The sequence below is a fragment of the Astyanax mexicanus genome, chromosome 7 (assembly GCF_023375975.1).
Source record: "Astyanax mexicanus isolate ESR-SI-001 chromosome 7, AstMex3_surface, whole genome shotgun sequence".
Classification (NCBI taxonomy): Eukaryota; Metazoa; Chordata; class Actinopteri; order Characiformes; family Acestrorhamphidae; genus Astyanax; species Astyanax mexicanus.
Window position 1 is genome coordinate 12,999,076 of NC_064414.1, and position 27,496 is coordinate 13,026,571.

A 27,496-nucleotide genomic window follows, 5' to 3' on the forward strand; every position below is an offset into this window, starting at 1 on the left:
CAGCATCAAATGTGGATATTTTGATAAAAAAACAGGTGCTCTAAACTCTGACTAATTACAAATGGTTGCGCTAATCAAATGAATAGGGTTTCTGTAATTCTGTGAAAATGACACCAATAAATTTGTAATTTCTGGTATTTTCTTATTTACAAGTATGTTATTCTCTTCAGTAACAGTAAGATGCTATTATGTATTGTAGAGAATTGTTGCAGAATCACAGTATTGTGATTTCTTTACTGTGGGAAGCTGTAACATGATAATATAGTATAAGGAGATACCCTATGATTCCCTGTTAAGCTACCATTTTGGAGGTATGTTTTTAATCCAAATGCAACAGTATGCATAATGCACACCTAAAAAATAATCTGCCACAAACTGTTTTTTGAACTATGATATGGAATAACCACTTTTGGTTCCATAAAGAAACACTGTTGTAAAGGAGATTCACTCAAAGAACCCTTTATACTTAAGAGTGTATTATGGTATGTGTCCACTGGCACTTTTCTTCAACGCGTGTGGGCGTGTCCGTGAATTCAAATGAAGCGACAGATGTAGTCAATCATAAGTTTAAGATTTTACATTTGTAGTAAACCTCACTGTGATCTACAGTTGTATAAATCCATTGTGTTTGAAAGGCGCCTGTTCTGTGTGTGTGAGGATTGTATATGTGTGGTGTGGCAGCCTGCTGTTCCCTGATTGGCTGGACGCAGCGCAGCGGCCGGATAAATTTGAATAAAGTTGAGATCTGCTCAATGTTCTTGCCGGAGGGCAGGGCTGCTCTCAACGCAACGCAACCCAGCATGCACCGCGGCATGCGGTGGCTCTCTCCATTGAAATGAATGGGATGCGTCGGGGCTTAAGTGCCAGTGGGTGCGCACCGTTAGACAGGAAATTTGTTTGATATGGACATGAAGATTAACTATGTAGCCACAGGACTAACTTATGAGATTTTCCAACTTTAAGTTCTTATATAAGAACATATGAACATATATCAAATATATGGTTTGAAGACAGGTAATATAGATGTAACGGATTACTATACATTAATACAGTAACCCTTTAGAAAATGTTTCACATGTAACAGTTATAAAAGGATAACACTAATCACTAACAGAAAACAGTTAAAGTAATCCTTCCAACCCGACTCTGAAGTCACTTAATGGCCACTTAAGTGTTGTCTGTGTCTGTCAATCTCAATATTTAAGAAAAGAGAAACAGTACCATTAAAAGCAGAGATAAATCAGCATTAGAGTATGCACACAATCCTCCTCTGCACTGTACATCAGTCACTCACACTTTAGCTGACGAGAAGGAAAACAAACTGAAGTGTGAACTGCAGTTTCCTCTGTATTCTGTCAACATGTTAACATTTATTTGATCTTCTTAGTAAAAGAGAAGAACTACTGACAATAGAAAACATTAAAAATACTGTGAGGCTAAAATAACAGTATGCTAAAATATAACTTTAAGACTATATGTTTTAATTAGTGAGCATATTTAGAATAGTCATATCACTTCCGTTAAAAGAACCTCTTGAGTAAAAGCCATTTACACTGTATTTGTATGTGTACATTTTACTAAGGAAAAGTGAGTACATACCTCACATTACTGCAAATATTTTATTATACATATTCATGAATATAACACACAACATGTTCTTGTTGATGTCTAAATAGCTGGCAACGTAAGTGAGTAATGAACATATCCAAACTGTGCCTAATTCTATCAGTATCCCTCCATGGTCACTTGTTAGATACAAGATTTTAGGTGTGAATTGCTGGGCTGGGCTGGGCTGTTAAATTTGATGTTTTGGGTTAAATTTTCTCAAACTGGCCACTGGATATTTAACATGGCACTCCATGGCAAAGAACTCTCTGAGGATGTTCAAAACAGAATTGTTGTTCTCCACAAAGATTGCCTAGTCTTTAAAAAGATTGCGAACACCCTGAAACTGAAACTGAGCTACAGCATGTTAACCAAGGGTGATTTAGCAATTTCCAGGATAGGCCTTGTCTGGGTTGAACAAATAGGTTGAGCCCATGTGTAAAGGTCATATGCAGAGACTGAATGAATTCCAACATCTGACATCCTGAAGCAGAGCTAGTCCACATGGCAGTTTTCCAAAACAATAACGACACCAAACACTCCTCCAGGAAGCTGAAGGTAAAGGGGATGTATTGGCCATGTATGTTTCCAGACCTATATCCAATTGAGCATCTGTGGGACATCCCCAAGTAGTTGGAGGAAGAGGAAGTTGTCTAACATCCACCAGCTCTGTGATGTCATCTTGGAGGAGTGACCACATGACTAAACTGATTCAGGCAGTGCTAGATAAAATATTAACACTATGGGCACAGTTTGGACATGCTCACTGTGGGGTGTATTCACTTGTGTTGCAGCTATTCAGACATTAGTGGCTGTGTGTTGAGTTATTTTCAGAGGACAGTAAATATAAACTAATATACAAGCTTTTCACTGACTACTCTAAGTTATATCCAAATTAAATTTCTATAGGTATAACCAATAATGCATATTTTTAAGGACTTTTCTTATTCTTACCTTGATAACCATCATCATCAATGTCACCAATGGTAGTGATACACTCTCCAAAATGGGCATTGTAAGAGTTTTGTCCATTCAAAATCTCAGCCTCTTCCATCACTCCCTGTAGAAACACACACACACACACACACACACAATTCTCCATGAGCCTGAAGATATATACACAAGCCTGATTTATATCACACATATAATAATTAATACTAAAAGAGATGTATTAGAACATCAGATTCAGCTCAGGCAGATCAGTACTGTTTAGAACAGAAAAAAGAACCTATACATTGTTACTATAGTACTTTAAATATTGTGTTATCACTTTTCTACAGACCAAGTGAACTCACGTTGCCCCTGCTGAGATAAACAGACACCTGGCCCTCATCCCGGACCTCGCTAAACATGGGTGCCCCCACCAGCAGGTCCGAAAGCCCGTCTGCGTTCAGGTCAACTGCACACATTGAGGAGCCAAAGTAAGAGCCCATCTGAAACCAAGCCAAGCCACAGAGCAGGACGCGTCAAATTCCAGTGTTTTACACAAACATTCAACACAAAATCACACTTATTAATGCATAGAAATTTGCTTTTAGGACTCACTCACATGAACATTGTGAATTAATTGCAATAGTTAATAAATATATATATATATATGATAATTTACATGAATAGATAAATAGATAAAAGATAAAAGATACACAGGGTTATAAAAGAAATAAGCTAAATTAAATGCAGACATAGTTGCCAAGCGTGAGAATATCAAAGCGTAATTTTTTTATTTTTTTCGTATAGGTGAACATTGACTCATGATAGTAGACACTATCCCTCAAACACTGTTGCTCCTTCAAAAAAGAATCTGTATTTCTTCAACTTTTTGTATTTACACCTTAATATATACATATATACCCAGCCCACTAGCCAAATTTATTAAATCTACATATCGCGTTGTTGATACTAGAGAGCAGCACATCACCACTACTGGTTATGGGAATATGGGCTGCAATGCCAAGAATGGGGGCTAAAACTTTGAACATGACAGGAGCAAATGCCCAGATGAGCTAATAGTTAACAAACTCTTTAAACTACCCCAGCTGACTACCAAACTGAAGCTTATCACGTCAGAAGGGAAAGTAGTGGCTTATTTCTACTGCAGAACTGAGAGGGGGCAGGGCTAAAAACTAACATGGCTACAATCTCTTTAGAATCAGCTAACAACACATTTTGTTGAGAGAATACAAAAAGAGAATAGCAAAACTATCAGATAAGATGTTTTTTTACAGTTTCAAATCCAAAGTCTCATACTTATTAATTCTCATAAAAAATACTAATAAATTCGTTCTTTGGCATGTTGGGTAAAATTTAGCTTTTCGATCACAATGAATGAGTCACCATATAATGGAGTAAAATATCAGATATCAGTCAATTTTACTATATTCATACAGTATATTAAACAAATCAGCCAGTCATACTTGTTTAATGACCCAAAAGCATTAGAATTCAGAAAAATCTTTTTTCAATCATTTCATCAATACAAGCTGAAGCTGTCATACATTAACAAACAATATTTTTTATACCAAACAAAACATCCTTTAGCACTCAAGCATGGCTGTTAAAAATCAATGATTAAAAAGTAGATCCATTGATTATAGGGTTAAACGATTTGTAGTTTAAGTAGATCAATAAGTGAATGTAAGCCATTTGAGACCAAATACTCATAAAAATGTATAAATACTTACGATCTCTAATATATCACACATGTATCTCTGTGTAAAGCTGTTATGTAGTTTTTGTAAAACCACTGTTTGATTTCCAGGCTGTAGATTTTCATGAACATAAACACTGTGGTTCTCGGTACAAACAGGCAGCTGACCGCTCATGCTAACATTTATGCTGTTTGTTGAAGAAATGTTGTGTATGTTTATATAAAATGAAGAAAATGAGTTTATGCAGAGCAGAAAAAAATGGTTAGACTAGTCCACATTTTTACAAACCATTTTCCCTGAGGCCTGAAAGATCTTCACTAGAGACGTTCCCTCAGTTTTAAAAATGTAAACCTGCAGAAAGGAGAGATGTGAAAGTGTCAGAACATGTGAAAGAACTTTGTTTCCTTTAAATTTAAAGAACACTGTAAAACTCATAAACAGATCCACCCACCTTCCCTCCACCTCCGTCCTGAGGGGCTCCAGCAGCTACATCTATGGTTGTTGGAGAGGAGAAGTGTCCGGCTGTCACTGCGTAACCTATCAATAAAAAACACTGGAAATTTAATTAAACTCCTACAGAATAAAGCTGAATACTGCATTAATATTTTATCCTGTCCTGAAAACACCTCACTCTGCATGTCTGTGGCTGTGTGCCAATTGCATATAATTGTGCATATGTTTGCATTGCAATGTGGGATATTAGTGTCTACTGTTACCATAAAAATTTATGAAACAACCAGTTTTGATAAAGTTGCTGCACTTGTATCATTGTTTTGATTTTTAGTTTTGGGAATGTTACCTTTAATGTTTCAATAATGTTAGTATCCATCTAGCTGGGAATGTTGTGTGTGTATCTGATAGCACAATTATATTCCATAAATAAATAAATAAAAACTCTAATAACATAATCAATCACATATATTATCCACATTCTGTGTATTATTATCCAGCCATGATAATACTCATGATAATGGCCCTCTTTTGAACTCTGGTCTGTCACCCATAATGTTGTGTGCATTGCAATATTTTGAGCAGAACTGTGCTCTTACCCTGCTAATTGAACCTTTACACTCTGCTCTTACTGGTGCAATAATGTGCAATTAATGAAGATTGGCCACCAGGCTGCTCCAATTTAGCCATGAAACCTCCCACACTAAAATGACAGGTTTTCATTGTTTCAGTTTCATTGTCCAACCCCTGTATATAAAATCTACATAATATAATTATATAAAAACATCTGTGTTGGGTGACAGCCTTGTTTGTTGATTGACAGGTTATATATTTGTTTTATTCATGTAAAAGCTACAGTCTGTAATATTATTTTGACTGTGCATTAGTCCGTTTTTTAACTATTTAGGACATAACATATGGGTTTGTGGTGCGGTCTGATTTTAGTTTTAGAAAAGTCTTTAACCAGTGTTAAATAAGGACTGATACAGATTTTACACACAAACCTAAGAATTTACATATGCAAAACTGCTGTGACCCGGTTATGGCTGGGGATTTGGGAGCACTGGTCTAGAGGAAGCTAATACAAACCCAGGTAACTGTATCTCTGAGAAGTCAGATCATCTTTGTTGAGGCTGTACTGCGTGTTGGAGGTTATGTTGAACACTTTCACTGTTCCGGTCCAGTAGTACGATCCAGGTGCTCCCATCACGACAAGCTCCTGCAACATCAACAGCATTCGAAACAAAATGAATAATTAAAGCAGTGGAAACATGTTTATAACATAATCCCTGCAGAACTGGCCTTTTTAACTGAGGCCTGCAGAAACGGAGTTTGTAATTACGAGGGAAAAAAACAGAGCTTTCGGTGAGGCGCTGGTTAACCAACAGCCACAAACTGCTGTATTATCTGCTGCTAACCCACAACCACAAACTCACATGCCAACTGTCACTTCTTGCTGAGATCACTCGATGGATTGGCATAAAGAGAGCACATTTAAAACTTTTAATTGGTTTGAATTCGTAGAAATATGTATACATTCAGTGGTGAAGAGGTTCAGTTGCTGCTAAAGGAACTACACTTTGGCCGTGGTAAGAGTGATAGTAGTAGATGTGAAAGCTTCATGTAGAGCTGCACGCTGAATGTTTAAACTATACAGTCTCTAGAGTTTAGAGGAAGGAAAAGGTGTTATAAACGAAATGAACACAGTGAGCAGTAGATCACAGACACATGCACCTTACTGAGAAAACTCAGTACAGAGAGTTCAGAGCGTTTAGAGCACACAGTGTATTAAACACACGTTTTTTGCTCTGTTTTGTCTTTAATGTCTTATTAAATATTTATTTGCAATTACATGCACCATCTAATTTCTCTCTAAAACTGTGACAAACAAAAAAATGAAGTGTGGAGGTCAAATTCAGAAATTTGAATCCAGCTTCCAATTATGGGTTATACGACTAGTCATTTTTAGTACGGTAGTCAACAAGTTGATAGTCTGCCCTGCAGTCCTGGTCAACTAGTCACTTATTTGATTAGTCTCTGCAAGACTTCTTCTCATTGCTACCCTACACCTGGCCAACAGTCTATGTTCACGCCTTCCACTTGTGTTGCTTAAATAGCAACAGAGTTTGTTATAAACAAGGGCCCTCTTTAAGAGGCAGAGGAGCTTTGACTTTGGTGCGTTCGTATCTTAAAAGCGCTGTGCTTTTTATGCTTTTATGTCTCAGCAGAGGAAACTGAACTGTGCGTTCATGCTGTGAAGGTAGACCAGCAGCTAATTTAAGGGAACAGCAATGTTATTTTATTCTTTATTTTGTTTATTGTTGAGTTAATAGACTCTGATGATTGACTGTTGTCTAGGTTCATTTCAGTCAGTGGGGCTCCTGTGTTTTCCACCGGCAAAATAGCAACATGCCAGAAATGTACCTAAACACACCTCACTTCCAGCATGTGTGCAAAGCGTAAAAATACACTGTTGACAGGGTGAAAAGCAAGAAAAAGCTTCATGACACGCCTTGCGCAGGGTCTATGTAGGATCCTACATCTATACAGATGGACGTGGTGATCTCGAAATGAGGTGTGAAAACACTGGTGCACCACTGACTGAATAAAACCAAGACAGACATCAACAGTCAACCCAACACAAGTACACCCCTGCTTGTTACACACACATGTGGAGATGCAGCAGTGCACAAACCCATAGCGCGTGCCTGTAGGCAGCTATGCAACCTCTTACATCAACACTAAACAGAATGAAGAGAATGAACAAACAGGTAAGTTCCTCTGTTGAGTAAGTTAGAGTGCACCTGGCTATTAAAGGGAATGGCAAGTGACACACTGATTGGTTTATTTCATGTTATGCCGTTAACACAGCTATGATTAATTAAGAGAATTAGTACATGCCTTTTGCAGTTTTCGGGCCACGCAATGTGTACTTTTCTCATTGTTATGATAGCAAGGACACACGGACATGCCCTAAATCAAGCTGAAAGGTGCATGGTTGATGGCTCACCAATACATCGTTTAAATATTGCCCTAGGTGGCCAATCACTTACATTGATTTTTCAACTTATCTTATGATCTGTTAATTTAATCAGGTTTTCAAATATAGAATGAAAATAAAAAATAGTATCTAGCTAGTAAAATACAATTCTATTGGTATATACGTCACAATAAAAAACGTAAGGGACTCCTTAAATTTAACCACCTGTAGATCGGCCTTTAGCATCTTATTATCACATTTACATTCACTGTTTCTACAGTACTGATGCAGATACACCATCAGTATAAACACAGTTTATAACAGAAACACAAAATGCAATCAGTACTGAATAGCAATGGATCACCAAACACCTGAAATCTGAGTTCACGGCAAGTCACAAATGGTTATTCCAATAAAGTATTTTCCATTTGTCTAAGAAGGAAAACACACACACACACCCACACACCCACACAAATGGCTTTTGATGTAGAGGTCAGGCTAGCCAAACACGCCAAACACCACCTCCAGCTGCGCTGCAAGCTTCCAACTGACTGAGTGACAGAGCCCTCTCACAGGCCAACCATCTGGTTTAGATGCTTAAGGTCCTGATGGTCACACAAGATGCTACTGCAAAGCCAATCTGACCCACACGGAATGCCATATATGTCCCTGTGTCAAGAGTGGTGTTCCCATATATGTTACCTGTTGGTGGTAATAATAAATCACATATACTTATCCTCTGGATATATGTAGAAATATTTCCTGAAATATATATGAAATACCTATAAAAATGTGTATACGTACATATATTATAAATACCTATAGGATTTATTATTATATGGTATTATATGTTGCATTTGTATATATGTTAGACTTTTATATTGAATTCATATATGAAAGCTGTGGGCGGAGTTCCACACATCCTCCGGTTATATCAGTGCTGACTGTGCACATAAACTAAACCAAAAGGTTCTAAAGGATTCACCAAAATGTAAATAAATAAATAAATAATATATGTAATGTGCTGATGGGATGTCCCTGATCTGATCACGTGATCAGAAATTGAGGTCAATTATGTAATTTTTAAAGGGTTAGAATTCAGAATCACTGATATATCATAATTATATATAATACAGGGAACTACCGGAATTGAAAAATGAACCCTGTTCTGAATTATGATCACAGAATTGTTGTTGTGTGACATTTTTAGTGGTTGGCTCCTGTTGGTATTGTTAAGGCTCCTGAGTTGAGTTGTGATTTACCCCACTGTATTACCCCACTGTCTTTGTGTTGCTATTGTACGCTGAAGTATTGGGATCTTGGCCAGTCACATGATCACCCCTTTTTCACCTGCTCTCTGTAGTAAACTAACTATCTACCTTTCTCTATCACTCCAGAGACAGCAGCACTAAACGTGTAATTTTACTTTATTCAATGTATAAAGAGCTGATATGCAGTGAGTTCTGCTGTTGTCTTGTCTCTTGTCTGATATGTTTAAATTTTTTAGAGACACAGAGATTGAGCTGAGTGTGTGCTCCCATTACACGTCCCCTCGTTTTTCCATCACACCTAGTGTACTACAATCCATCAAACTTTAATGACGTGTCAACAATGAAATTTCATCATCAATTTCTTTTAGACGAAGTTGTCAGTCATTCCAACCAATCATTGCATCTCTAATATTCAGTCATACAAGACCAGCCTCCTGTCTCTATGACGGAAGAGAGATCAAATTACCATTTCAGCGATTAAAACCAAGAATGTGTTGCCATGTGAAAGCTTTAAATACTTTTGCCACAGATCATAATTTGCTTCTTTGGTTCTGTACTTTAAAATGTTATTTATCTGAAATCAGTATAATGTAGTTTGGCAAAACAAGAGATATTTGGAAGGGTCTCAGGGGAGAATGGAAACATGGCAGCAAATAGCAACACACAAATAGCAGCGATTGCAAACAAGAAGCATTACAAAATACAAATTGCACTGCTACTGACCTCAGTGAAAACACCCGCTATCCCTGCTTGGCACGAGCCGTGTTCCTCCCCATACATTTTCTTATAGTCTGCGAGAGAGAGAGAGAGAGAGAGAGAGAGAGAGAGAGTACGAGAGAGACAGAGAGAAAAATGTCAGAAAACCACAGAATGATTTTGCTGTGTGTCTGAGCCAGCAGTTACTGGAGTTCTTCCTGCATTCCATATGGAGTTAGTCAAAGGCCCAGCTCTCTCCAAGAGGAATCTGGGGGCTGAGAGTCAGACTCCAACAACCCAGCAGCGCCACATTCAACAAAAACTCACACTTGGGGGGGCTGGGGGTCTTGTGGGGGGCGGTAGAGGGGGATGATGTTCTCCGGTTTCAGAAAATATTGAGCTTGGATCCCCGCAAAATGTGATGTGCACACACTGGACTCCCAGCGCTGGGCCAGAGTCATGAAGAGAAACGGAAGGAAGAGAAGGACTGCCTGAGTGACCTGAGAGTCGAACCGGGGAGATTTCTCCTGCTGAAAGGAATTCTTTAACCCCCATTTTCCAAGTCACTTCAAATGTCCCATTCAGATAACATAAACCACTGCCTGATTAAAGAGGATATGAGTTGATAGTAGGAAAAGTACCTAAAACTGGATGGTACTTGGATGGGGCAACACAACTCATCATTTCGCACACAAATATAAACATAAATCATCACTGTCCAATAAAAACAAGTACTCCAAAACAGCAACTTTACAGGAGAGAGAATTTAGATACTTGTTTTTCATTGGACAGAGATACAATGCAAGAACCAACTTTGTTTCACTAAACAACATTCTTTTAAGGAATGTTAAATTTTTTGTTTACTTAAATATGAGAAGAGCTTGCACTGAAGTTTGTGTTAGAGTTTGGATGAAGGGGATTGGTGTGGTCCTGCTCTTGTAATAATTTGTCTCATGAGTTTTTGTAGACGTCTGAGTACTTGGCAGTTGAGGCACGGACCATGAACATAGTTCGCTATGCTTCTGGATTCTTGTCGAGCCAGTATCAGATGGTAGTGGTTGCTGTGTTCTGCTCACGCAACTTATAATGTGATTTATTGTGTGTGATTGTGCTTAGGTAAGTGTGTTGTTGCCATAGTTAAAGGAAGTGAGCTTAGATTAAGGAGGGATTCTGTGTGTTCATAGGTTATTTTTTGGTAGGTCTGTTACTTGGCAGTTGAGGCAATGGACCATGAACATAGTGTTAGGCTGTGCTTCTGGATTCTTGTCGAGCCAGTATCAGATTGTGGTGGTTTTGCTATTGTTGTTAGTTGAGTGAGTAGTAGATCCTGGCTGAGCCCTATGCATAACCCCAGCTGTTAGGTGCAGGATTTGTCAATTTCCTGTATTATATTACTAAATATCACTGGAGATGGGACAGACTGAATCTAGTGTAAGTATCAGGTCCAATATTGCTATAATAGGGATCCGATATCTGCAGTAATATGCACTGGATATTGGATAAAAAAAGGCAGATCCTCTTACCAATCCAGATTCCAGTCCACAACTTGCACTGGACCATAAACCCACTGTTACCTTATACATCAGCAATCTGGATTCCTGTTTCCTAGATTTACCTCTCAGATGAACCCATAGTAGCTTCAGCCTCAAATAACTATCTATGCAAAGAGGTCACCAACTTTATACAGACGTCAAAACTTAATGTAGCTTCAGATTAGCTCAAAAAGAGTGCATAGAGAACTTCATGGAATTGGTTTTCATGGCTGAGCAGCTCAATCCAAGCCTTTTGTCACCAACTGTCAGATGCAGTGGTCGCTTCCACTGTGTTTTAATTTCACTGACCATTGGCTCTGGAATGTTTAGTAGTGAGGAAATTTCTCAACTGGATGCTGCACAGGTGCTGCATCCTATCACAGTACCACATTGGAGTTCCCTGAGTTCCTGAGAGAGACCCACACTTAGAAGCAGTCTGTATGACTAGCTGCTTTGTTTTAAACACCTGTGGCCTTAGAAGTGATCGGAACCTGAGTTCAATGATTCTACCAAAAAACTATCAGGCCAGCAGCGTCATTCCATTCATAAGGCAGAGGACAGCTGACAAAAGCTGACATAGTTAAGGCCAGAGAGTGTTGGTACAGAGCGACTGTCAAATCTGTTTAAATGTCGGAAAATTTCCATCCTGTACCAGAGTCTCTGAAGCGGCCAAGTTTCAGCATTGGCACTTCACCACTCTTCATATTAGCTGTGTCTGGAACATCTTATTTCCAAAATTATGCAAGAACAGCGAGCAGTGACTACTCCCAAAAACATACTGCGTTATTCTGCTCGAAATACAGAACATTAACACTAAACATTGCTTTTTATAGCTTTTAATTGGAATACATACATTTCTATAGGCTACATTTGTAAAACCACATCTGGTTATGTAAAATCAAGGGTTTGATTACAGTTTAATCCCTGAATTCCAAGTACGTCTTCTGTTTCTCTGCATAGTTTATAATCTTTATTTCATCCTGTTCTTCAATGCTTTGGACCCCAAAGGATAGACCACCACACGATCACCACAGAGCAGCTATTATTGTTTGGGTGGTGGATCATTATTATTCTCAGCACTGCAGTGATTAGCACTGATTAGCATGGTGGTGGTGTATGAGGTGTTAGTGTGTGTTGTGCTGGTACAGTGAATGGATCAGATACAGCAGTGCTGCTGGAGTTTTTAAACACTGTGTTTAATCTCTCACTGTCCTCCACTCTATTACCCACTCCTACCTACAGCTGCTTCACCCTACAGATAAAGTAAAGTCAGAAACAGAAGCTCTGAATCTGTTGCTGCACACTTTACAGTGTTGGTTATCCTCTAGTCCTTCATGAGTGCTCACAGGACACTGCCCGCAGGATGCTGCCTACAGGACACTGCCCACAGGATGCTGCCTACAGGACACTGCCCACAGGATGCTGCCTACAGGACACTGCCCGCAGGATGCTGCCTACAGGACACTGCCCGCAGGATGCTGCCTACAGGACACTGCCCGCAGGATGCTGCCTACAGGACACTGCCTACAGGACACTGCCCACAGGATGCTGCCTACAGGACACTGCCCGCAGGATGCTGCCTACAGGACACTGCCCGCAGGATGCTGCCTACAGGACACTGCCCGCAGGATGCTGCCTACAGGACACTGCCCACAGGATGCTGCCTATGGGACACTGCCCACAGGATGCTGCCTACAGGACACTGCCCACAGGATGCTGCCTACAGGACACTGCCCGCAGGATGCTGTTGGTGGACTACTCTCAGTCCAGAAGTGACATGGCTAGGAGGATAATAAAGTGTGTAGAGAAACAGAAGGACTACAGTCTGTAATTATAGAACTACAAAATGTCCCATATGATCAGATCTTCAAAAGAAGAAAATCACCTTTAAAACAGCTTTAGAAACCCCCAGAGACGTACCTTCATAGCATGGAATGAGTGCTTGTGTCCGGCCCTGTAACGTGGGTGGGATTACAGAGCAGTAACCGTGGGGTAGGATGTGCTCGGACTGATAGTAGACGTTTTTCCAGCGGTGTGCACAGGCCTGCAGACAGAACAGCGAAGAGTTTATTCACACAAATATAGAAACACAGACACATATTACCATAAGCTTTACATTATCACATTATCTTCTGCACACATCGAAATGCCTCATCTAATGTTCCCATACGGGAAAAATAAAAGATTATTAGAAGAAAGACAAAGCGGCTCCTTCTCTCTATCCCAGCGCCAGCCAAATTAACTTCTCAGACGAAGACATGAAGCGTGGCCAAGTCTGGCCATGACTGTGAATCTAATATACTCAATGGGGTGTTTTTTTGGAGAGGGGGTTGCTTTCAGTTTAGCGGTTTTAAGGGACCAACATCTTCATTCTATCGTCTGATGTCCCACCAACAACAAAGCTCCTCAGGCCATTGAACTCAGCTGAAAGCAAAAAAACACAGAGTGCATAGAGTTTCTGCTAGAACAGAAGAGAGACAGGGCATGGCATAATCCCAAAATGTTAAATCTCTCTTAAATGTTCTGGTAACATCACTGCAATGTTACTTGTGACAGTGTTTAAAGTTTTGGTTTTGGGAATCTTACTTTTAATTCCATAATGTAAGTATTTGTCTAGCTGGAAACATTATCATAAAGTTGTGTCACAACCCATTAATAAGTCACGCATTTCCTGAAACACTGTTTCTGTAACGTTACAGTCTAATCATTATAGAGCCTTTTTAAAAACATTACTTAATGTTCTTATAACATTCTCTATTAGCTGTGATTTCCTTATTACATTGTGCAAAGAATAAACCATAAATAATTTAACTGAAGTGGTTTCAGATGGTTTATAATGAAATCTTGTATGTAAACTCTAAATATTTTAACAACTTTATGCAGATATATCATTGTTTTACTGTTTTAAACCTTACTACTGTGCCCACAAGAGGTGAAACTTTCAGTTCAGCTGCATTCATAACTCCATAATTAAGTAATCAAGGATGTAATAATTAACGCAATGCTTTAAACTCCCTGGGACTCGCCCCTCAAACGGACATACTAAAGTTACCCGTTCATTACTTTACATGGTGGTGCTATAATCAAATGAATAGTGTAAACCTGCAGTGAAGAATATTGATTGTGAAATTCTGTGAAACTATAAATCCATAATTTCTGTATTTGCTGATTTAGGAGTATTTTATCCTCTTCAGTAACACAGATGTGTTATGATTATATAAAGTATTGCAGAATCACAGTATTGTAATATAATCGTTATTCTGGGTAATGTATCGTGACATGCCCTGTGATTCCTATCCCTGCTAAGTGCTAATTGCTAAGTGCAGTGATTCTCAAACCTGATCCTGAATAGAACTGGCCCACAGGTTTTAGAGTTTATACCAATCACAGCACACCTGATCCAACTAATCAACTAACTGATGAGCCGTCACTGAGGAGAACTGGATGAACTGGGTGAACTCAATGAACTGGGTAAACTGGGTGAACTGGGTGTGTTACAGTAAGAAAATACTAAACCAAGCTGGACAGGAGTGTCCCTGATCCAGGAGCCACTGGCTTAGTTTTATATTTACAGAGTGATGCTGTAGAATATCTCATATCATTTAAATGTCTGCGGACCCCCGCGCTGAGAGGGAAGCATGGCTCTTCTCTGTGTACATGCTATTTCCTGTATTGTTTTACTAAATGAAACTCTACACTCCTCTGTCTTCCCCATTCACACTGTCAACTGACTGTATACAAGAGACGACCCAGGACTACCTTCCTCTTCTCGTGTTTCAAATAAACATTCCTGTGCAGTGTGAGTAAATAAGCAGAGCTTTCCAAGCGCAGCAGGAATAGGAACACATGAATGTGGTAATTGCTGCAAGCCTGGAAACAGTGGTGAGATAAGATTCTCTCAGAGAGAGTTCAGCTCAAACTCATCCAGGAGAGAGAGAGAGAGAGAGAGAGAGAGAGAGAGAGAGGGAGAGAGGGGAGGGGGTGAGTATGAGTGGGGGAGAGAGTGTGAGGTAAAGAGAGGCTGAAGGCCTCACTTCCTAAAAAAAAATAAATTCACTAATTTTTATCTTAATAAAATGTAAGCATGTTAAAAACATGTTAATTGTATGCTTATTGCATGATAGCAACATGGAATGTATTAATATTATAGTCCACAACTGACAGATGTTGTGTTAAGTGTATTTAGAGTTTTCAAAACGTGACTACAGATCGGACAAAAGGATGTAAGCGATTGTAAAAAAATATAACATGGAGATGCAGCAGTTGCAGCATTCATTAAAAGCTATAGTAATGATCTGGGTAATAAACCAGGTTAAACTGCACCTGAACAGCCGCTTAGCACAAACATAAGGAGTACATTTGATAGTCAGGTTGAACCAAGACCGGATCACGTTCTCAGCACAAACGACACACTCCAAAGTTGGTTTGTGAGATCCTGGTGCTATTGTTTTGATTCAAACCCGAGTGTAGTTACTGATTTCACACCTTCCCAAACAAACCACACCAAGAACCAACCAGACTCAATTTTAACTGAACTAAATAGTCTTTGATCTGATTGGACTGTTAACATATTTAACTTTCTTTTATATAAAATGAGCATTCAGTTAAACTTCATAATGTGCAGTAGTAAAACAGCCTAAAGACTCCTAATAGAGGAAAGACTCCTTTAATTCAACATTTCTCATTTAAGATTGCTGAAAGAGACAGAATGCAATACGTAATCTGAAGACGTGAGGACTGAGCTGTGCCTTTGTTTTCCTGATAGCATCAAAGCTAAAGCCAAAAGTCCTCTCGTCATCATGTTTCTGTTCATACTGCCACGTGATTGGCCGAGAGGGAGATTGCCTTGGAGATTTCCCATCTGCTAAACAGCTGGCTCACATGGAGTCGTAAATCTGTGCACAAGACTGTTGTAATGGAGCACAGAATCTTCACTCACACACACACACACACACACCTCTATATATTTACATATTTATTATAGTTTTTAATTTACAAATAAATTGGTAACACTTTACAATAAGGGCACACCAATACATAGACAGTAATAAACATGTAAATGCATTGTTTAGTTATTTCTACACTATTTATTAATTGGCACTAGTTTAAATACAGTTCATTAATAATGAATTCAGACATTTTTGTAATGTTTAATAATGTCTTAATTAGTGTAAATAAATAATTAGTTGAGATATTCAGTTGTATTTACTGTTCATTGATATACCTTTATTGTAAAGTGTTACCAACAACTTTAATTAGCATTAATTAGATAAAAAAAATATATCTTGTTTTTACATTTCAATGCTTCTACTGGTCTCTTTAATGCTACACAGATATGGACACAACTATTTAGAAACATACTGTGTGAAGTGCTTCAAACCAGTTTGAAACTTTGCTCACTGCAAATTAATTTTTTTGTTTGTTTGTTAGAACATGTTAAATAAAGCCAATAAACTGTAATTATGGGTAAGAGAGAATGTGTCCTCTGTAATGGGGTAAACTAAGTTTCACATAGGATTCAACACTTCCTCTGTACACATTAATATAAATGATAGAGTAAAGTTGAAGTCTCTAATAAAACTGTTGATGTGCAAGTCTGATGATTTCCCCAGTGCTGTATAACAGAGTCAACAACTCTGTTATGTTGTCCCCACAGAATAACAGTTGGTAATTTGCCAATTTCACACATCATTATATATCATAGTGTGCAGCAGGCAAATGTGGTTTGTGTTCTGATTTAGCCACAACATATCATCGCGAAATACCGCATTTTAACGTCTATTTTCTGGTCTATTTCATACGTAAGGTGCACTGGATTATAATGCACATTATGCGACACTAGTAAGGAACAGCAGTGTCGCCATGTTTCCTTTGTAATGGGGAAGCTAGGGGAAATGCCTCAGTAAACAAAACTGTAATTCCTAAAAAGAACATTTTCTCAAATCAACCGAGTGCTGGATGTTAATCTACACAGATTTCTCCCCTGAAAACTGTTTATATGGGTGATTAAAGCACTTCCATTTATTTACAGTTAGTTTAGATTTCCAATATTTTAGTGTGGTTAGCAGCAGCGCTAGCTGTGGGCAGCAGCACTAGTGCTAGTTAATGCCACCCGCAGCGCTACACTGAGAAATCCTGAGTGTTCCAGTAACCCAGGGTGCTATCAGCTAGCGGTTCGTCACATGTAGCTTGTTTTAATGCAGTAAACACGCAGACTACAGTCCAATATACTCACATCTGAACGGTAAAAGGACTAGCGCTGCGGTTAGCGGCTAATGCTAATACTGCTCCAGCCTCGGTTCTGGAGAAACTTCACTGAAAAGTGGCTTTACAGCTCCTTACAACCAGACTGGTAGAATTCATACATAAGGCGCACCGGATTATAAGGCGCCCCAACAATTTTTTTTTTTGCCATTTATTGTGAAATATATGGTATGTGCACATTTATGTGATGTCTAATTGTTTTTATTATTGTCCTAAGCAAGAAAAGTACAAAACTAAAATAACCCATTGTTTTTTAGTAAGGAAGTTAAAGATTAATGAAATATTTTAGAATTTCTGTATAATTAAAATGTGCTGATATAAACACATTCATGAACCAGCTGCTTCTGAAGAGTTTAGCACCTTTAAAGGCCACTTCCTGTAAAGTTCTGAGTGATTTTTCAGGTGATGCTGTGAGTTTTGACGGTGATAAGATTCTGGTTTTGTGAAGTTTCAGTGTTATTCAGTGTTGTGATCTCCGCCGTGCTGAGTGGCCTGTAAAGGCTGTTTGTGATTTTTTGGAGAGCGAGAGAAAGCCTCAGGCTGTCTTCTCTTACAGCAGGGTTTTGCACTTAACCCATAACCAGCTCTCTGCCCTCAAGCAGGACCACCAGGACGAGAGGCGGGGCTAAACAAAGACTGGGGCAAGCAGGACATTCCCATCCACATGACTGGTGAGAGAAAAATATCGCAAAACAGTGACCCCTCTTTAAACCCAGGGCCGCCGCTCTGCATACGCAGACAACGCAGCCAGCGTTAGGCCTCAACCATTTTGCAGTTGCAGGGAGCCAAATTGACTGAGAATGAAATGTGTTGAAATTATGACATTATTAAATTTAAAACCCAATGTGAATTATTTATGATACGCTCATCTTTTTTGTCTTTAAACATTGCATGGGGCACCTACTCTACTACTTAAAAGCGGCACGTTATTATTTTTGTGCATAATATAATGCCCCCACCCCTATTGCCTGAAATGGCACGGCTCGGTTTGCTCTGTTGGTTGTTGCCAGATGTGACATTTTCCAGTCAAATAAATAATCAAAAAATGCATGGAGGCGCTAAATCTTGCGCATGTTTAACCATTTTTAAAGTGTATGTGGCCATTCTATACAAAAACTTGTCCAGTGCAATATTTGTGTAAGTTAAAAACTTAAAATAAAATAAACAAATAGGATGAAAAATCGTAACTTATCTGGCAACCTTAGTCCTAACTAAAGTAGCAACGCTACTTGAGTTTGGCAGGAGACAAGTTCACCGCGCGAAGTTGCTACTAAATGGTAATTCAACTATGAAGCGACGGTTTGAGTCTGGAGCTGAGAAGAAGAAAAAGAAGCAGAAAGATGAGGCCCATGCATCCCTTTCTGGTGAGTAACTTCGATGATAAAGGTTTAAATAGTTTTGATTACTTCATGTTCAGTGGTGTTGCCTGAGCTAGTTACGTTGGCTTTGCTGATTTGGTAGCTTTAAACGCTTAACTAGAAACTAATCTGGGTATTGCAAGGCACGTGGCACGTTTGCAAATAGTAGTAGTGTAGTTTGAAGATTTTTAGTGACTTTAATAAAAAATTAATAAACAGAGTAGCCTACCTATTGACTAATGCCGTCAGTGCACTATCCAAATGGTCTGTATGACAGCAGGATCAGACAGCTCTATAGATTTTGACAGGCTGATATAAATACACCACGAATATAAACGATAATTTCATAACCTTTAAGGCTGGCTTGTGTAAATGACGTGTCCACTGCTTAAAATAGACATGCATCGTTTCATTTATTATTTATACATTATAAATAGTACTCTTGTGCTGTTCTTCACTGTTATTGGCCTTACTTATAACGTTGTAAATATTCATAGTTACATGTGTAATTTTAATAAATAGTAAAATTTTGCGTAAACCTTTTGTGTTTGTGTGTGTGTGTTTTTTTTTTTTTTTTGGTTTTTTTTTTGGGGGGGGGGGGGGGGGGGGGGTGGGCTCCCTGACCAGTTATGCTTAGGGCCTCCAAAACCTTAGCAGCGGCCCTGTTTAAACCAGACCCATTTTTACTGATACAAATTCTAAACTGAGTTAGATAAATTAATTGAGCAGCTTATCTTACTGTGATGAAGAGAGCTCTCTGTATTACAGCTGACACAACAACAATTTCATAACTTGTATATTAACATTTTGTTCTAGAAATTATGTCAGAAGTAGTTATATGGAACGTAAAACATTTCATTAAAATGACTGAATTGTTAAAATGGATGGCACAGAGCTTTAAAAGCTCAAGGGACCCATGAAATACCTACATTGAATAAACACTATCAATGCATGTTGAGTGTGAAAATAATTTAATTACTTTTTATATTTATTTTTACTCAGCTTAACACTTTTCTCATTGCTATCTTACACCCCGGCAACAGTGAATTTTCACATCTTGTGTCTGCATCGTTTAAATTGCAACAGTGCTTGTAAATATATATCTACACTGATGGGCATTGGGATCTGGAAATGAGGTGTGTTCAGGTACATTTCTGGCGTATTGCTATCTTGGCAACAGAAAACACAGCTGCAGCACTCACTAAAAACAACCTAGAAAGCCGTCAACAGTCAGGCGTTCATGGCTATCTTGACTCGAGCCTAATGCGCGTATACCCCGCTTGTTACACACACATGAACATGCAGCAGTGCACAATCCCATAGTGCAAGCCTGTTGGCAACTATGCAAACTTTTACATCAATCAATTTATTTTATGTTACACCTAAAACACACCCATGATTAATGAAGAGAATAAGTACACGCCTTTTTCACATTTTCATCTGTGCAAGGCACACTGACTCGCCCCAAAATCAAGTTGCGTCATGCACGGTTGACGACTCGCCAATAGATCACTAAAATAGGGCCCTAATGGTTTCAGTTCTTTTAAATGTAGCGGCAAATATGTGTGCAAACAGTTTACATAACATTTTTGTAATTATTTATTATTGTCAGAAAAGCAGAAGCTGTGTGTGTGTGTGCGTGCCATATAGGAAAAATGAAGATAAAAACAAGAGACAGTAATATCCCAAAATGCACAATTACACTTATCTGTCATTTCAGTATACTGAATAAATATATTTTTATGCTGAAAAACAAGATTTTTTATATATTTTTATATATAATACATAATTCATCTATGTGTCTTCATCATTTCTCTGATTAATAATAAAACATCTTGAATAAAATGACTGTGAATATCTGCTAAAAAATGAAATTGTTTATTCTTTAATGTTAAATAGTGTTTATGTTGCTGCATAATAAAACAGTTTCTCAAGAACGTACCAGAACTTTGCCATTTGGTTTATCTTGTCTTGCCAGACTGACCCCCATCCACTCATCATCCCGGTCCCCTTGGCACGTCTTCCCACATGACTCCCTCTGCTTGTTCCCTGAAAAAGGACAGTGGATCATTTAAACAAACAGAATCATGCAGAATCATGCAGACTGTTCAGCAAGACCATTTTTTAGTGTCATCTTTGATTCATAATCATCTCATTTTAAACAGCTTTCAGTGCTGTATACTATACACACCTTTCCCAAACGTAGTCATTTACGATCAGCAATGTAACTTAAAGAATGTCATTATGTTTATAACTCCTTGTAATAACATGTTTATGAAAAGCATTTAATGAATTTTATTTAAATCTTTACATTTAATCTTCTTCAATTACAAAGAATTCTCGCACTGAGGACTTTACATGTGAAACTAGATAGAACCTCAAAAAACAGCCTTGATAATTCACGGCATGGATTTCACAAGATGCTGAAAAAAAATTCTGGTCCATGTTATAAGAACTGCATCTGGAAATCCCTTCCTGGTCTTTAGAAGCACCTTCAGAACATTCTGAGTCTCCTGTTCTACTGCATCCCAAATAATATAGAGATTAAAAAAAGCACATGGTGATAATATTAGTTCTCTATCAGTACTGTCTTAAAAACAGTTTATTACTAACTGAGAAGCTTTACACCTGTCTTTTGAAAGCGGAGTACACTACAGAGAAAAGAGGCTAAATATCTCCTATTTTAGCATTTAGAAAACAATACTGATTCAGTACCTGTATAAAAAAACCTGGATGCCAGTGTAAGTACTAGTGATGCACAGATGTGGGAATTCTGGGCTGATGCCGATATCTGCTATTACACATGTACATATCTGCTGATGCTGATACACACATTTATAACTTAAAGAGAGAGTCTAGACACACCGGCATAACTTTAGAAACAAATTAACTTTATTTTTTTGCTGTATCCAAACAATACAATTTTCACATAGTTTTCACATTTTTGCCAAGTGTTGATCAATTGTAGTAGTTCCTAAAAACACAAGCAATTATCAGCCAATACTGATATAATTCAGATAATATAATGCATTCCTAGAAAATACAAAGTCTTTTGGAAATTGATTATTTATTTGCTATTCAGGTCTTTTAAATTCTTAAAAAAAGCACCTTTTACCAAATCCTCCAGCTGAAACATTACAAATTTGACTTGTTTAAAACCACAACTGCACTTTGCTTTCTGCACCACCCGGGAAAAACACCTGTCTTACAGGATGTCCTGGTACTTCCTGCTGCAGGAAGTCACTGTATTCAGTACTACCTCATCTACTATCATCTGGTTTAGCTCTGCTGCAACTCAGTGGAAAAGCTAATATCAGAACAGCATCAAAGCAAGTTCCATGTAAACTACTCTCTACTGCTGTAACATTACTTCCCACCCACGCGCTCTCACTTCAGCCACCAAATCTGCATATCTCAAGCTCCTTTTTTTAAAAGCTCCATGAACTTTAACCTCAAATAGAACTCTCAGCTATAAATCATACATGGTTATGATTTAGCATAGTTGATGAAAGGAACCGAAGTTTTGAACTAATCAGATACATTTTCATTCAGTTTTTTCACACTGGCCACTGGATATTCAACATGGCAAAGAACTCTCTGAGGATGTGAGAAACAGAATTGTTGCTCTCCATAAAGATGTTCTAGGCTATAAGAGGTTTGCTAACACCCTGAAACGGAGCTACAGCACAGTGTCCAAGGTCATAAAGCAGCTTTGCAGGACAGGTTCCACTCAGAACACTCCTCATGAGGGTCTAAGTGTTCAGTGTCGCATCCACAGGTGGGCTTCAATAAAGAGATGCATGAGTGCTGCCAGCATTGCTGCAGAGGTTGAATAAGTGGGAGGGCAGCTTACAGTGCTCAGACCATATACCACACACTGCATCAAATCTCTCTGCATGGTCATCATCTATTCTAAAGCTGATACACAAAAAAAAACCTGCAAACAGTCCTGATATACAAGCTGTACACTGTTATGTTCAAGTTATGTTCAAGTTTTTTTTCAAACAGTGTTTTCCATGAAAAAAAAAATATATATATTTGCAGAAATTTGAGAAATGTACTAATTTTTGAGAATACATCCATTAGCAGCTTTGGCTCTAACCTCAACACAATTACCAATATTACTCTTCTCGTTGTGCACAAACCAAACTGCCCTGTAATTAGTTCAAATGGGCATGGAGCTTCATATTTAACAAAACTGCTATAAGAAATGTAAGTATCTAACTATGCTGATGTACTTTTATGTAAACAAAATAACTACGTTACTTAAAGACTAGCTAAATGAATTACCATGTTACCTTTCTTGATACTCTTATAACTCTGTTCTGCCTTTGTATTATTGCTATAAGATACTAAATACTAAAAAGAAAATTTTGTGCAAACTAGGGGTGTGCCATATCGTATCATACGCAATAATATCATGAACTATATTATACCCTGAAATATTGTGCCATATCACACAAACCTAATTATTACATCATGATACTACTTTTTTGCTGTTTTTAGCAAAAGAAAAATTCAGAATGTTCTCATTTTTGTTTTATATCTATACTAAAGACAGATTATATGTGTCCGATATCATTTCTTTTACTTTAATCCTGGATATATAGATATATTTGGAGTGCATTATTAGTATCACGCAGTAGTGTGTACTTGACATAATTTGTCATATCGCCAAGAGTATCATTATCCCTATTGCAAACAATAGAAAAGCCTTTTTTTAGTGCACTGTTTTATGGAATAAAAAACCCCACAAAAAACTGTTTCAAATTAGAGACAGAGAGGCTCAACAGAATTTCCTTTGACTGTAGATCTGTAGTTCTCAAGATCTGCTCTCTGATTGGCCTTATAACGTCAACATCTCCCGAGCTCAGAGCTCCAAATAGCTCAGAGTTAATGAAGACCAGTGGAGTTTATGGCCCTGAGTAAGCAGCAGTCAGATACATGGCTCTGTGTCAGATTCAGCCGAGATGAAAGAGACAGACTGACAAGACAGTCAAACAACCAGCTCTACAGCACATAGTGCTGCAAAACAGCATGCAGTATAAACTCTACTCCTTATATAGAGCTTATTTACTTATTTACTTTGCATCAAAGCTCTGGACTATTTACATGTTATATTTACATTATATTAGCATTATATTAGCGTCCAATAATATTTTACTTTGTGTTATAATTAGCTGTGTTGATTGGTTGAATCATATCAGTATTCTGTGATTAATAACAATAAGACACACTTTTTTCTCTTCCCTTAAGATCTAAGATTTAAAAAGTGGATAATAAAATGCACACTAATAATAACTGTTCGATTAGCAAAGTGTAATTATATTTAAAGTAATGTTTAAATCACTTAAAAATGAAATGTCACAACAATATTAGGATTTATTGTCACAATTAAAATTGTGAAAAAAACCCAATTTATTTTGGTATGTCCCTGTATTCTAGGAGAGAGACAGTAATAATTGTGTAGCAGCAGCTGGTAATTATTTACACGCGCCTATCTCTAATATGATGGGCGTGTCCTGCAAATGCTTTGGTATGAATAAATGTCTTAGCTTAAAACTATTTAATCTCTTTTGGTCATTTACTATATAGTTTTAACTTTTAACTAAATTCTTTAGTAAAGTCATGTGGAAATACATAACTATAAACAACTCAAAAAACTATTGATATTTGCTTACATGGTTCTTTGTGTGGTTAAATTGTTCTTCTCTATATATCTACACAGAAAGTCTCATACAGTGCTTTCAAAAATGTAGATATTATTTTACCTTCACATGTTTTAGTCCTGTGTGTTGGCAAAAACTTGGCAAACCGATATGTATCACTATACAGGGATGGAGATTTAATATACTGAGAAAATATCAAGATACTATAAACAAGGACATATATTGTGATTGTTTAAATCAAACTTTTGCACAAAAGAACACACACAGCATGCCTAGTCTATGAAGCACATAAGAATGAGCCTATAGGGCACCATGTCTAATGACGTGTAGACTAGAGGGGTATAAAGGATTAAAACTGTGTTCTCTAGAATAATGGAGCTGGAGATCAGTAAATACTGCTGTCATTAAATGCAATCAAATGTGCACATCAATGTTCCAAAATGTAGTAAAAAGCATAGGCTAGACAGCAGAGGCAGTTACTCCAACAAATGTGCAGTAATTAAATTTGAATACCTTGATTTTAAACAAAGCAAAGACTGAACAGGTGTCCTAATACTTTTTACAATATGATGTTCCTGGGCTTACTTCCAAGCTTCTTTCTAACAGCCATTGCCATTGTTCAACATGAGGGCAAGAGATGTGCCAATAAAAGTTAAACAAGCCATTATAAATGAGAATAAAACATTTGGAGATATTGGTCCAACCCTGGGGTTGCCAAAATCAATGATAGCACAGGTGAGCTCATTAATTGCAAAGGAACTGGTAAGACAAAAAGACCTCCACTGCTGATGACAGAACAATCCTCACTATAGTACAAAAAATCCTCAATTTGAAAAGAGTAGAAATAGCCTTCAGGAGGTAGATGTTTCCTATCAGAAATACAAAGGCTACACAACAAGACGCAAGCCACCAGTTAGCCACCGGATATGACCAGATTTTAGTTTAAACTATTGTAAAAAGACCTTGTGGAGAGTTGAGACCATTAAAGTGATGGTAAGAGTAAATTGCAGAGAGAAAAAGGAACTGTCTCTGTCAGGTCTTTAGTCTGTCTGCTTCTTATGTCTGTGTTATTCTCAGGTCTGTGTTTCATTCCCAGTGTTTTTCCACTCACCTGTGTTCATTTGTAGCTCCGCCCCTTCGTCCCAGGTGTTTCCTGTTCCCTGTGTGTGTGCACCTCTATTTAAGGTCCGTGTTCCATTTCCCCGGTGTCGATCCTTGTACGTTTATCGTCTGTCAGTGCTCCATGTTTTCCCCAGTTTCCTCAGTCCTTTTCTGGTAAAATCCCTGTGTATTTTCTATTTGGTTTCGTTAATAAATCCCATTTTGTTTGCATTTGCGTCCGCCTCCGCGTCCTCCCTGCACCCGCATCTGACAGAAGGATCGACCTAAATATGGAGGCAGCAAACAAGTGGACCGGCTCCAGGTTGGCGATCCGCCATGCACCATGCGGGACCCCGGCGTTGGAATCCCCGAGGCCTAAAGGACGCCACAGGCCTCGGGGTAGACGTTCTAAGGGGTCCCGCCAGCATGAAGAGGATCCCTTTACGGGGGAGGATTTTCTTGGGGGGGCGCTAAGGGCTGGTGCGTTGAGCCTCGGGTCTCATCCCGTGTTTGGCAGTAGCCATGAGTACCCGAGGCAAGTGGCGCGCAGCCCGTGGGACTACCTGGGATGTGCGCCCAGTAGCTCCGAGGAGGAGGAGGAGCTCTACCCCGCACCAGCCCGTACTCCATTGCCGTTTCCCCCAGGGGCTGTACTCTATCCGCGCTCAGTGACTTTCGCGGCCGAGATGCCGCGCTCCGTGAAGCCAGCGGATGGGACGCCACGCTCTGTGACTCCCGTGGCTCATCCGCGCTCCGAGAATCCCGCGACCGAGACACCACGCTCCGTGAAGCCAGCGGATGGGACGCCACGCTCTGTGACTCCCGTGGCTCATCCGCGCTCCAAGAATCCCGCGGCCGAGACGCCGCGCTCCGAGAATCCTGCGACCGAGACGCCACGCTCCGTGAAGCCAGCGGATGGGACGCCACGCTCTGTGACTCCCGTGGCTCATCCGCGGTCCGAGAATCCCGCAGCCGAGACGCCGCGCTCCGAGAATCCCGCGGCCGAGACGCGCGCTCCGAGAATCCCGCGGCCGAGACGCCGCGCTCCGAGAATCCCGCGGCCGAGACGGCGCGCTCCGAGAATCCCGCGGCCGATACGTCGCGCTCCGTGAAGCCAGCGGATCGGACGCCACGCTCTGTGACTCCCGTGGTTCATCCGCGCTCCGAGAATCCCGTGGCCGAGACGCCGCGCTCCGAGTATCTCGCGGCTGAGGCTCCGCGCTCCGAGACCCCCGCGGCTCATCCGCGCTCCGAGTATCTCGCGGCTGAGGCTCCGCGCTCCGAGACCCCCGCGGCTCATCCGCGCTCCGAGAAGCTCGCGGCTGAGGCTCCGCGCTCCGAGACCCCCGCGGCTCATCCGCTCCCCGAGACTTCAGCGGTGGCCGCGCCGCCCCCCGAGAAAGCGCCGCTCTCTGAAGCTCAGGCTAAGCTAGCTAGCCTGCTAGCTCCACCTCGCTCTCAAGCCCCACCTGCTTTCAGCTCTCAAGCCCCACCGGCTTCCAGCTCTCCAGCCCGGCCGGATTCCAGGTCTGCGACTCCTGCTCCAGAAGCAAGCTCCGGTCCGGTTTCTACAGCCTCGCCCACTGCTGAATCTGCGGTTCCAGGCCGGATCTTGGCGGCAGCCGCACTCTCAGCTCCCGCTGAATCGGCGTCTTCGCCAGCTGTATCAGCGCTGCCCGCGGCTCCGGGCGCCTCTGACTCTGTGCCCGCGGCTCCGGCCGCCTCTGACTCTGTGCCCGCGGCTCCGGCCGCCTCTGACTCTGTGCCCGCGGCTCCGGCCGCCTCTGACTCTGTGCCCGCGGCACCCGCCGCGCCTGCCCAAGCGGTGCCCGCCGCTCCTGTGTCTGCAGTGCCTGCCACCCACGTGGTACCCACTGCTTCAGCTCCAGTGCCAGCGGTGTCCGCCGCTCCTGTGTCTGCAG

At 39.9% G+C, this 27,496-nt stretch overlaps 1 protein-coding gene across 1 annotated transcript in view; it reads right to left on the bottom strand.

Annotated features, from left to right (window-relative positions):
- The window catches only part of itga9 (integrin, alpha 9), a 137,820-nt gene that overhangs the window by 75,545 nt on the left and 34,779 nt on the right, over positions 1 to 27,496 (bottom strand). The window contains exons 3-10 of the mRNA XM_007237268.4: positions 20,747 to 20,853; positions 13,103 to 13,226; positions 9,678 to 9,745; positions 5,793 to 5,922; positions 4,705 to 4,790; positions 4,542 to 4,604; positions 2,901 to 3,038; positions 2,560 to 2,665 (exon numbers count right to left, since the gene is read on the bottom strand). Of these exons, the coding sequence (XP_007237330.3) occupies positions 2,560 to 2,665; positions 2,901 to 3,038; positions 4,542 to 4,604; positions 4,705 to 4,790; positions 5,793 to 5,922; positions 9,678 to 9,745; positions 13,103 to 13,226; positions 20,747 to 20,853 (822 nt within the window). The remainder of the gene's footprint in view (positions 1 to 2,559; positions 2,666 to 2,900; positions 3,039 to 4,541; positions 4,605 to 4,704; positions 4,791 to 5,792; positions 5,923 to 9,677; positions 9,746 to 13,102; positions 13,227 to 20,746; positions 20,854 to 27,496) is intronic.